At 43.7% G+C, this 13,330-nt stretch overlaps 1 protein-coding gene and 1 long non-coding RNA gene across 2 annotated transcripts in view; both read left to right on the forward strand.

Annotated features, from left to right (window-relative positions):
* LOC125881175 (uncharacterized) overlaps positions 1 to 13,330 on the forward strand; it is a 261,696-nt gene that overhangs the window by 192,922 nt on the left and 55,444 nt on the right. The gene's annotated exons all lie outside the window — the stretch shown is intronic.
* arl3b (ADP ribosylation factor like GTPase 3b) lies at positions 16 to 4,743 on the forward strand. Its single transcript, XM_049564192.1, has 6 exons — positions 16 to 124; positions 641 to 784; positions 926 to 1,042; positions 1,167 to 1,217; positions 3,407 to 3,592; positions 3,682 to 4,743. The coding sequence occupies exons 1-6, from the start codon at positions 122 to 124 to the stop codon at positions 3,727 to 3,729; spliced, it is 549 nt and encodes a 182-aa protein (XP_049420149.1). The 5' UTR covers positions 16 to 121; the 3' UTR covers positions 3,730 to 4,743.

Genomic DNA, 13,330 nt, shown 5'->3' on the forward strand with positions numbered 1-13,330 from the left:
AGTTAGCTAGCCACTCGCCCGCCATGTTTGGGGCTGTCCTCGAGCTGCGTACGTAACTGTGCGTCTGACGTCACCCCCCTTAGTAACCCTCTGCGGCGTCTCCAGGAGAGAAGGCAACAAGATGGTGAGTTTAATTTGTCGTATAATAATTAGCTATTAACCGCTAACATCACGTAAACATGTGAACATATTCGCATTAAGTAGCGCTAGCTTTAGTATATTTGAGATATAATGGCCGCCGCTGTTAGCGACTCGCCGAGAAAAACATTCAACTGCAAAAGCTGCCTTGTTGCTTCGTTCAGTTATCAGGGGAGATTAGCTTAGCACGTTAGCTACACTTAGCTCCCGTTTGCGTGCCGTTAACTAGCCCTGCGTTCAAACAACCAGCCCGCAAGGCACAGAAAAATAAACAAGGATGATGATGTGACGAGCTGCTAACGGGACGTGTCGTTGTCCTCACACACCGGTACCGTTAGATGGGTGTTTGCCCATCTCCATCAGCCACAATGGGGAGTAGAGTTGCACTTGCACGGCCTGTAAAAAGAGATGCATCTGTACAATGGTGGTCAGCTGCCACAGTGCTCCCCCTGTCCCCCTGGCAAAGTAACATCAAATGGCTGCTTTTCACTGATTGTTGCAGGGATTGCTGTCCATCCTGCGCAAGCTAAAGAGCACACCAGACCAGGAGGTGAGGATACTGCTGCTGGGTCTGGACAACGGCGGGAAGACCACCCTGCTCAAACAGCTGGCATCTGAGGACATCAGCCACATCACCCCCACACAGGTATGGACGGAGGTCTCATAGGTGCACCACCTGTTATTGGAGCAAACAGACACAATACAACAAGGATGTGTGAATTTTTAGCGTCAGGAATTACATGTGTTTCCCTTTTTTAACCCACTTCATGTTTTCTGTTCTCTGCAGGGATTCAACATCAAGAGCGTCCAGTCTCAGGGTTTTAAACTGAATGTTTGGGACATTGGGGGTCAGAGGAAGATCAGGCCGTACTGGAGAAACTATTTTGAAAACACTGACGTGCTGGTGAGTGGATTTTTCTTAAAAAAAGGTTTACATTCCTGTTTTGATACATTCATCCTTGGTGTGGTCACACATGCACCGAGGACCTGCTGCACATGCTCACAAGGAAAACTTCCCTTTGTTTCAGATTTATGTCATTGACAGCGCTGACAGAAAGAGATTCGAGGAGACGGGACAGGTATGTACACTGCGTGTTAGTTTGTGTCAGTGTGGACTGTGCCTTTACTGCGATACTTTACGGTTACACCTAATGATTATTTTCATTTTCTATTCATCTGGAGATTGTTTTCTTAATAAATTTGATTAATCATTCTATCTACACAGTGTTGCTAAATAGACAAAAAAATCTCCATCACATTTCCTTGGAGCTTTATTTTGTCCAACTAACCCAAAAACATTGATTTCATTCAGCATTTACTATCATAGGAGGCAAAGAAAACCAGAAAACAGCTGCTATTGATAAGTGAAAACCAATGGCATCTCTGGACTTGTTAAATAAATAAATAACTTAAAGGTCCAGTGTGTAGAATTTAGAGACCTCTATTGGCAAGAACGGAATATAATATTCATAACAATGTTTTCATCAGTTTATAAATCCCCGAAAATAAGAATTGTTGTGTTTTTGTTACTTGATAATGAGCGGTTTATATCCACATACGGAGCCAATCCACTTCACAGAGTCCAGCATACTGTTTTCTACAGTAACCCAGAAGGGACAAATCAAAGACCTAGACCTTTAAACAGTTAGTTGAATTTCAGAATTGTTGCAGACTATTTTTCTGTCCTTAAACCAATTGTTTAAGTTTGAATACAATGTTTTACAAGTCTTAAGTCTTCATAAGCAAACTGGACGTGACGTTCAAGTCCCCAATTGCTGACAACGAAATGAGATGGAGGACATTTGAACATTTTCCCTGAAAGACAGTGTTAATGGGGATTTAATGTTTTTTAAAATGAGACCAAGTCCTTTTGATGCAGGAGCCGGTCACTGTCTTTATTGGGTTTTAACAGAACAAATAAGAGATGGGTGGTGCAGTGGTTAGCACTGGGCCTCACAGAAAGAGGGTCCCTGGTTCAAACCCAGGGTGGGGGAGCTCCTCTGCAGAGTTTGCATGTTCTCCTGTGTCAACGTGGGTTTCTCCAGGTACTCCAGCTTCCTCCCACAGTCCATAGACATGCAGGTTAATTGGTGACTCTAAATTGTCCGTAGGTGTGAATGTGAGTGTGAATGGTCGTCTGTCTCTATGTGTCAGCCCTGTGATAGTCTGGTGACCTGTCCAGGGTGTACCCTGCCTCTCACCCAGTGTCAGCTGGGATAGGCTCCAGCCCCCCGTGACCCCTAACAGGATAAGTGGTTAAAAAATGTATGGATGTTTGTAAACACACTCACCAGTTAAAGTGAAATTAAAGGCCAACCACAGATTCACTCTAGTTTGGTGTTTCACTTTCTTATATTTGCATTTTTTTTTCCCATTTCAGTGTTTTTTGGATGTGTGCTGCTTACAGTCGAGCACCTGGTTGCTACCTTTTTATAACCTCACCTGAGCACTGTGGGGTTACACGCTCACGTCCTGAACACAGAAAATAAGGCTGCTTTCAGACCTAGAGTTGTCTCGCTTTGGTCTGAATCAGGGACTAATTTTGTTACACAGTTGTATAATTGCCTAGAGTTGGTTCATGTTCTCACGGCAGCATTTACAAGTGGACCAGATCAAATGCCTTGTGTGAGAAAGCTGCTCTTGATTGGTCAGAATTTCCATGTGGGAAAAATCCGGGAAGTAACAAAACGTTGAAGAAGAGTACACTTGCAAGATAAATGTGACACTTTCTAATGTCACAGTGGAGGGACAACTACGCAGGTTGATTTTAGCGCTGCTCATCGTGGACTATATTGCTGTCATTGTTCATTTTAGTCAAACCATACAGTTTGAAAACGAGGCGCGGCTCCAACTAGAAAACAATGTTTTGATGCATTGGATGTGCTGAATGTGCATATTAAGGCAGTACAGGAGGAGGTGCACATTAATAATCCTCCAGGACTGTAACATGCTCATGTTTAACCCAAACAATGTGTCATGTGACTGCAGTTGGTTCAGATCCAGGTCGGAACACATTCGTTTGTAACCGGACTGAGACCACCTCTTCAAGAAGGTCTCAGTCTGGTTGTTGCGCACCCAAGTGTGATTGCTGTGTTCACACCTGCCCTAACGAACCACACTGAGGGAGCAAACAATATATCCCTAGAGTCCAAGTTTCAAGTCTCAAGCCTACAACTCGAACACGAAGCTCTTGAGTCTCATATTTTTGCTGTCACAGTATTTGTGTGCGTGTTTATGTGTAACTGACAGATGTTTGTTTGTGTTGCAGGAACTGGCTGAGTTATTGGATGAAGAGAAGTTGAGCGGCGTTCCGGTGCTGATCTTTGCAAACAAGCAGGACCTGCTGACGGCCGCCCCGGCCTCCGAGATCGCGGAGGGTCTCAATCTGCACACCATCCGGGATCGCATGTGGCAGATCCAGTCCTGCTCCGCCCTCACTGGTGAGGGGATTCAGGTGAGCGCTCCAGCTGAGCTTTTACTTCTTTCTTTTTTTGCATTCATCTTCATTCTTATTCTCACCGCTGCTGTTTCTCTTCCTTTCAGGAGGGCATGAATTGGGTCTGCAAGAGCGTCAACTCCAAGAAAAAATAGCTCCGCTTCTAGTCTTCTGCTTCTCAGGAGGAACAGCAGCAGCAACACATACACTGACACACATCGCAGCCTCCTGAGCCTTAGTACGATGGGATATACCTGTGAATGTAAACACACTACTAATCCAACATGGACCTGGAGTTTTTAACCCCCGCATTCCTGTATCGCTGATGTCTACTAACCTCGACACATCTTCCCACAAAGAGAGAGGGGGGGGGGGCGGTTTGACTTGAAAGGAAACAACATGTCAGGAAATCGACCTCCTCTGCCCAGACTACCCACGTCACCGCCACCATCACGGCCAATCCGCAGCTGCCATCCACAGCCTGTCACAACCTCAAACATTCCCATTAAAACTGCTGTCTTTCATTTGAATTCCAGCTTGTTCTTTAAACTCTTTCACACACTGTCCTGGAAACCAGCACCCCCATCCCCCTCCAAACCTCTCCTCCATCTTTCCCTCCATCTTATTCTCACAGGTTGATATGTGTTGTTGTTTTTTATCATTCCACGATGGCTGTACGCTCTTTTTCCTGCTATGGCTCTGTTTGAAGTGAGGTATATTTTTGTAATTGTTTTATTTATGGTGAAGTAGAGAGTAGAGTGCTTTCAAACAACAACTGGTGTGATGTGTGTGTGATTCAAAGGATGTTGGAGAAACGGTTTCCAGCTCTCCCCACTAAAGAAGATTACTGTACATGTTAATATGTATAAAAAAGAAAGATGAAATGGTGAAGAGGAACTACAATTTTTGGATCCAGTGTAAATAGCTCGGCCCTGTGGTCACACGTTATGTCCTGCACATGTTATAGAGTACACGTTACCCTGCTGTAGCCTATAACGTCTGCGTATCTAACGTGTGTAGATTTTTATCAGAGGTATACGTACTGTACATCCCAATGCATTTCTCTGTGCTTGTTGGGTTTGTGAGGGAATTCACTCTTTTGGCATTTCCTTTTGATAATCTTGAATGTAATCTGTCCAGAATTGAAGGTACTGTATGTGAATAAAAAAAGACGAGAAATTCAGAAATCACAGAGTCGTTATTATGGAATTAAAGTTGCTTCTTGGCTCACTCAGATCTCACCAGGCTCTGGTGGTCACACACCAGCAGCAGGTGGAGTCAGCTGTTGGTGACAGTGTGGAGAGGCCTCTGTGGGAGACAGCAGCAGGACACTGGATTAAACAGAGCACTGAAGTCAGTATTAAAATGTACAGGGAGGGATAAATACAAGTGTACACGACCACAGAAAGTCGCATCAAGATTCTGCTTCTCACCTTTAAGGCCCGTCATAATCAAGCCCCTTACAACCTATTTGAACTCACTTCTTCTTTCTTCTTTGTCTGCAGGTCTTAAAAAAAGTCTCAAACTGTCTTAAATTTCATAAATATTCAGCCTTGAAGCTTCAGTGTGCAGGATTTAGGGTGATAGTGAACAGTGGGTGCCTCTGTTACCTTAGAATAAGCTGTTTACATCTACATAGGGAGCGGGTCCTCGCCATGCTCCAATGCCATGATTCTTCAGTAGCCCGGAAAGAACAAACCAAACATTACCAAGCACAAACTGGAGATGGACTCACTGAGCAGACTCCCTGACTCAGATGAAAGTTCAGGGTTTTTAGTCAGGCAAAGGTCGGTACGCAGTGTAGTCAGTCACACAAGCAAGAGTATCCAAGAACGACAGGCAGAAAGGGTGGTCATGAGCAAAAACGGTCAAACACACACAGAGGTAACACCAGGGAAACGCTAGGACTCTTACTTAAGGGCAAAGATGATCTGGCAACAAACAGGGGAAAACAAGGACTTCAACTAAGACAAGGGAGACATGAGACACAGGTGAAACACATTAGGGCAGGGCAAGGAATCACAAAGGACAGGATGTGGAATCTGAAACAAGATGAGACAATGGTTACCAAAATAAAACAGGAAACACAGGGATGACCAATGAACATGAATCTAGGTAACTTGATGACAAACACTGGCTTTAGTTAGGGCCACTGGTGTTTTGCGCCGGCCACCATCGTTAGAGGGCCCTCCACAACGAGCAGTATCTTTAAAAAAAAACCCTGATTTTTTTAAACACAAAACTGCTTTATTCTCTGGCACCTTATTTACACTCAAAGTAATAAAATATCCCAGTGTGAAGTAATTTAAATTCTACTATGAATTGGAAAATGGTCGGCGGGCCACCTGGCACCCTACTTGGCCCACGGGGCTTTTTACTTGCACTTACCTGTCGGTTAAGTTAACTCAGTGGTACTTACCTGCAATACTTAAATAGGAAAAAGATCCATTCATCCATTTTCATCAACTTATTCTGGGCCAGGTCGCGGGGGCAGCGGGCTGAGCAAAGCACCCCAGACGTCCCTCTCACCAGCAATGCTCTCCAGCTCCCCCTGGTGGACCCCAAGGTGTTCCCAGGCCAGATGAGATATGTAATTCCTCCAGTGTGTTATGGGTCTGCCCCGGGGCCTCCTACCAGTGGGACATGCATAAAACACCTCCAGCAGGAGGTGCCCAGGATGCATCCTGATCAGATGCCTGAACCACCTCAACTGACCCCATTCGACATGAAGGAGCAGCAGCTCTACTCCGAGCTCCCTCCGGATGTCCGAGCTCCTTACCCTATCTCTAAGGCTGAGCCCAGCCACCCCACGGAGGAAACTCATTTCAGCCGCTTGTATCTGCAATCTCTTTCTTTCGGTCACTACCCAGAGCTCATGACCATAGGTGAGGGTTGGGATGTAGATGGACCAGCAAATCAAAAGCCGCACCAAACCGCCGATCCATGATGTAAGAGATGTAAGAAGAATAGGAATTGTTTAAAAATCAGTCTTAAAGTTGGTTAAATATGATTTTGAAAAGGTCTTAAATACATTAAATTCAAGTGTCTGATACCTGTAGACACCCTGAAAACTGTTCATGTAAAATTCTAATCGGCTAGAAAAACCAGTATGGCATCACAGTAAATAATTGTTTTAGTATTATAATTGTCTTATTAACAAATGGAAAAGTTCATTTAGGACTTTTTTGCCCATATAAATTACAGGTATATTCACCTGTACCAGTGGTTTTCACATTTGAATCGAAGATGATTTCGAGGTTGTAAATAAGACAAACTCACTGCCCAAATTTATTTTTCTGACTTCTCTCTAATTTTTGCCTTTTTCTATAGTGATACACAGCAGGTGGACCTTTATCTAAGAACTTCACTACTTCTGAGGGCAACAATTTTCTCTCTTCAGGCACCTAAAAATATTCTAATTATTAAACACTCTCAGACACGCTGCCTGTGCAATTAAAAGTTTGGCTTCATACTGAGTTCACAGACGTATTCAAACATTTACCAGCCTCATGAACATAATGAATAACTTACATTTAACTGTTGTGCAGTCGTCTGTTGTGTCAGAATGAGGGCTGCAGTAAACTAACATGAAGCAAAATGTGTTTTGTCCTAACAGACAGGAGTTTCAGGCAGGTGGTGCTGTATCCACCTGGTTGTGTTGATGTCTCATGGCCTGGGGCTGAGCAGGAGAGGCGGTGCAGCTTGTATCTTTTCCTACAGCCCTGGCTGTCACTGACAGCCATCTGCAGCGCACAAACCTAATCCAGCTCCGAGGCAGAGACGGCTGCAGGTAGGACACATGAGAGCACCTGAACACCTGTGTTGCCTGCATGTTAGGGAGGAAGATTGTAACTACCACTGATGGTAACTAACATAACTAAAGTCCTGTACTTGAGTACAAATTTCAGGACTTGTAATCAAAGGAAAATGAATAAACTGATTAAATTGTCGCCCCCAGGTTTATTACTGACTCCAGCTCATGAATAATTGTCCAGACGAGGACATTTGGAGGTGTTGTATGTCTCACAGTGTGTTCTCGCTGCGGGGACAATATGCTGTGTGTTTTATTTTGTGTAACATTGTATGTGACTGATTCAAAAGGCCCCAGAGACTTGCAAACAGCCTCTTCTTCTTCTCCTCTCACAAAGATTCTCATTGTCCAGTCTTCCTCTCGTCTCACACGGACAGAATGCACCAGCATTGTTCCTCATTCGCGGCTCTTTACTCCCGTTTGCATTAAATTCTCATAGAGCACTATGGGAAATACGATGTGATGCACTCTGGGAGTTAGAAACATAACTGCATTTTAAGGTACACTCTCATGTCTGCACATTAACTATGACGGTCCAGCTGGCAGCCAGTTAGCTTAGCTTAGCATAAAGACTGGAAACAGGGGGAAACAGCAAGCCAGCCTGCCTACAAGCAACTCCAAATGTCAGTAACTTACATGTCACCAGCTCACCCTTTTTTCTCCTTTAAGAAAGTGGCCTTGTGGGTAACCTGTGAGTCTGTGACGTGTGCTTCATGCATGGTGGGAAACAGCTGGTGGTGAAGATGGCATGTGGCAATAGTGACGATAGCCAGTAGAATTAAGTGTCTAGATAAGCTCAGGGCTACTCCTCATGAGAAGGCCATGTTCATTGTTCAGTGGTGAAGACTGCAATAAAGCCGTTGTTGGTGCCTCGCTATCCTGCCTTCAGCGGGCTGGTCTGGACCGCTAGACACTAGGCACCAGCTGATAACAACCCAAGTCAGTTAATGCTAATAAGCCAGAATGTTCCCAACTACGGTTCAAAGCCGGTGAGCCGTCATTGAACGAGGTTACACGTGTTATCGCTTGTTAATCTGTACAACAACCAGCATTTAAAAACAACAATTGGCCATTTTGTACAGGGCAGGACTGGTTCTTGGCTGGCACCAGTTGCCAGGCAGCCAGGGATGCTTGAGGCCTGTTCTTACATGGCATTTAACATGTGTCTTGGGCGAACCGATCACAAGTTCTGAATATAAATACGTAGACGTGTAGACGACCACAAAGAGACATTGTGATCTGATCACTGAAACCACTCAATCAGATGCTTCTGACCACTTATCTTTTGTAGTGTTAACACCAGGGCTATGTCATCAACGCAGGATGCCTTTAAGGCCCCGATCACACAGAAAGCTTTTTGTAATTGTTTTTTATGAAAATGAAGCTTGCTGTCATGGTGTTGCTATGTGCCTCGTGTTTCTGCAACTAGCAGCGCCCCTTGTAATCTTGTTTTTTCCCCCCTTGTCCAATCCAATGATTTGAGAGGCGGGCCTTCTGTGGTCGTCACAACAACAAGTTTACAGTTGGTAAACAATGGAGGACAAACTGGTGGTAGCGGTTGCTGGATACCTAGTCTGAGTGGGCGGAAGTTCGCTGCAGAGATCAGCCTCTCATTGGGCGGAACGAGCCACCCGCTGAAGTCCCGCCCTACCACCTCCGGTTGTGTAGCAGTTTTCAACCGTTTTCAACACGTCCTTTACTAACTTTTGCGGTGTTTGATCTTGCGGGGATGTAGCCATTTTTCTGCCATGGTTCGCATCCTGTAGGCGATATTTTTGTGGGCGTGTTACACCAAAACCTGTTTCCTCCCCGGCAATATTTTTGCAAGCGCACCGTTGCTGTGGCACCGCCCAGAACGATTGTGATTGATTGAAAGGTATACAAGCAGCCGGGGCGTTTTTCTTCTCCAATTTTAAAGTGAGAGTCGGCCCAGCCAGACCTTTCTTTTCTTGAGAAAGGTCTGGTGAGTGAGACTACTGGATACCCAGAGCTATACGGCCTGACAATAGACAGCAGGTTGTCAAACTGCCCCTGAGTCATCCTAAAATATGTCTGGAAACAGCCATCATGGAGGAGAAGCTCCTGGACCAACTGGTGGTACTCCCCATGATCCACCCTCTTTTTTAGGGTCTCATGTACCCACACAGATCTCTGTTTCCCTGTGTCCAACAAACTATTTACTGACAGCTTCTCACCCTCAACCAGAGCTACAGCAAGTACCCTCTGCCTCAACATTTTAGGAACTAGCTACTGATTACTGTGAAATAACTAAAATAAATAAACGGTAGATTGATTACATGGGGAGGTTAGAATACAAGGGTTAGTCTGGGGTTGCCTGGCAACAATAAAAAGGCGCAGCAAGCGTTTTATTTCACTAGTGGCATTTAATAATAATAAAAAAAAGGCAGTATCTCCAGCTGTACAACACAACTGCTAACATGACTAGCCAGAATGCTAGTGAGCAGCTAGTGAGAGTGCGGACATAATAACCATGTGCAGGGCCCTTTGACCTTCTAGTGTAAGTGACATCGGGCGGTAACAAAATCTGAACACAAGTGTTGCATGACAGGCGTGAAGGGCCACATGTCCCGGCTCTTCACCTGTGTTCAGATAAACCAAAACACATGCTAGCATTCTTGGGCCAGTAACACAGCTGCTAAAACACCTTCCGTGTGATCAGGGCCTAAAATGGCAAATTGTAGTTTTTTAAACTTTTTAAATGTTTTTGAACAAATTAAGATATCATGTTCAATATTCAGCTGATAGATTTTGTTACCTTTGGACAGAGCCGGGCTGGTTCCCCCCAGTTTCCAGTCTTTATGCTAAGCTAAGCTAAGCTAAGCTAATGAGCTGCTGGGGCCTCAGTGTGTGCAGTTAAAAAAAAAAAAAAAATCAAAGTCAATTTTCTTTTTTTTTTAAGTCTTTGTGGTGTTTCATCTTGTGTTTTTAAATCCTCTAAATGAGAGAAGGAAAACTTCTGTGGCTGTTTTATCAGCGAATAAAAGCTTTATCCTCAGTGTGTGTGTGTGTGTGTGTGTGTGTGTGTGTGTGTGTGTGTGTGTGTGAGAGAGAGAGAGATTCATATCGAAGACGTAGGCGACCGGATTACTGCCTTTCTCCTCATGGATCAGACAGCTGTGCAGCAGCTGTGTGCGCAAGTGTGAGAAAATGTGTCTGTCAGGAGAGTGAGAGGGGGAGTGTTTGTTGAAATGTGTGTGTGTGTGTGTGTGTGTGTGTGTCAGAGAGTGAAAGATAGAAAAGCAGTGCTGTAATTTATGCTGCACCTTCGACCCCACAGTTCTTGGCTGCCTGTGTCTCTGCTGAGGTTTGCTGACGTGAGAGAAAAAAAAGAAGTGCAGCTCATCAGACCACGAGACGGGAAGGAGGTGGGAGGAAGACGAGGGTGGAGCGAGAAGAAGCTTTATGATTAAAATGTTTGTTTTTACGTGTACATTAACCACTGATTGGCATGAGCAGGAAAGAAATGGCGTAAAGAAACTCAAAGTGACATTTTTGAATGAATGTTCAGCTCTTTAAAGTTTATTTTTGACTTTGGAAACTGATGGTGATAAAAAAAAAACAACCTCATTTAGCATTTAGCTATTTTAGAGTTTTCAGTTGTATCACATGGGAGAGCTTTGCGTCCATGTTAGCTTTATTTCTCAACCTGGACTCTATTTTCATTGATAGTTTTCATAATCTTTGTGTCTACCATTTTTGAAACTGGTCCAGTATTGAGTGACATGGAACTGCCAAACAGGCGGGCAATTATGCACCCTCAGTATATGTCCACTAAAAGTGCTTGTTTTTGCCACTGACAGGCTCAGATTATTATTTTAGCTGTCTGATAACATTATGGAAAGGATCCATACAAAGATTGATCTTTTGTTTAAGAGTAAGATCCTGTTTGTTTAACTGGAAACAGCTCAAAAATCACCATCTCCAAACCAACCAGACTCCATATAAATAAACAGTAATTTTAGCGTGTATAGAGTCAGCATGTTTTCAAATCTAACTGGGTGAATTAAAGGTTTATTTCAGCCAAACCAGAGCTGGTGATTGTTGAGACAGTGTAAAGATGAACCAAGACAGTTTTTGTGAGTTTTATTTTGTTTCTGTCAGTGATGACTGAAGTGTGTTTTACAATGATAAAATAACTGTTTATTTAAATGGAGTCTGGTGGGTTTGGTAAAAGTGATTTAAAGGCTGTTTGAGGATAAATAAAGGATCTTACTCTTTAGCAAAGAGATCTATCTCTGTTGGGATCCTTTCCACAATGTTGTCAGACACTTAGGCCTTTTTCCACTTACGTATGTGCACGGAGACAAAGCAACCGGAATTCCGTTCACTCATCTGGGAATGTCAGTGATATCCGATGTGCCTGTGAAACTCCTCCCCTCCGTAATATTTTTTAGTCCGGAATTCCCCATAAAAAAAACCCCACTGAACTTTTGCAGAGAATTTTGGAGAGACCGTATGACAGTGTGCTAGCTTAGCTAACAGGTTGCTAACTGGCTAACAGACTATTTTCTTCAATTTAGTTGCCTGTTGATAATCAAGTGACTGTATGATTAAAAATAATTTCTTTATCTAGTTGTAACACACTGTGAAGCTTAATGTTATTCTGTTAAAATACAGCTATACATTATATACAGTCAGATCGTCACTATAACTCGTTCAGCTGTTCATAAGTCTTTTTAATTGAATATTTCACAAAGCATGCCTCATACCTGGCAGGTCCTGTTTCTGTCCCAGTAATGTTATAAGTGCATTTTCCAAACTACAGGATGGTGAAAAACGGACTAAATGAACTTCTCTCCCACGGCTACAGGTAGTTTCCATCAGGTTTCTATCCATCAGTAAAGAAATGCACTTCCTTGCATTGGACACTAGAGGCATCATTCATATATTTACGAATCTATGGACACCAGTCACATACGCAAGTGGAAACCAGGCATTAGGGTGCTTTCACACCTATCCTGTTCGGTTTGGTTTACATGAACTCAGGTCCGTTTGTGTGGTTAGTATGGTTCGTTTGGGCTGGAGTGAAAGCTGTCAACCGAACCACTTATTTCTCTTTGAGGTCTTTGTGAAATCAAAGAACATAAATATAAACACTTACGAAGCATTAAAGTGCTGCTGCTGGGATTTGATTCCCCACATGGGCCCTGACGATGCAGGATGACAAACGCCAAAACTTTCCTATCAACAAGTTACCTGTCAGTTGGTAGAACTTTATGTTTACTCCTCTTGGTTCATTTTTTGAAAAGTCAGTGTGAACAGGAACTGAACCAAAATTAAGGGTGCTTTCACACCTGCCCTGTTTGGTTCGGTTCAATCGAACTCAAGTTCGTTTGCCCCCTAAGTGCGGTTCGTTTGGGCAGGTGTGAACACAGCAATCACACTCAGATGCGCACTAAAACAACCGGACCAAGACGTTCTTGAAGAGGTGGTCTTGGTCCGGTTACAAATGAACTCTGGTGCTCTAATATACACATTCAGCACATCCATTGCATCAAAACATTGTTTTCTAGTTGGAGCCGCGCCTCGTTTTCAAACTGTATGGTTTGACTAAAATGAACAATGACAGCAATATAGTCCACGATGAGCAGCGCTAAAATCAACCTGCGTAGTTGTCCCTCCATTGTGACATTAGAAAGTGTCACATTTATCTTGCAAGTATACTCTTCTTCAACGTTTGCTTTACTTCCTGGATTTTTCCCACATGGAAATTCTGACCAATCAAGAGCAGCTTTCTCACACAAGGCATTTGATCTGGTCCGCTTGTAAATGCTGCCGTGAGAACATGAACCAACTCTAGGCAATGATACAACTTTGTAACAAAATGAGTCCCTGATTCAGACCAAAGCAAGACAACTCTAGGTCTGAAAGCATCGTAACAACTTGAGCCTGTCAGTGATAAAACAAAAGGGCTTTTAGTGGAT

Source organism: Epinephelus fuscoguttatus, linkage group LG20, assembly GCF_011397635.1.
Source record: "Epinephelus fuscoguttatus linkage group LG20, E.fuscoguttatus.final_Chr_v1".
Classification (NCBI taxonomy): domain Eukaryota; kingdom Metazoa; phylum Chordata; class Actinopteri; order Perciformes; family Serranidae; genus Epinephelus; species Epinephelus fuscoguttatus.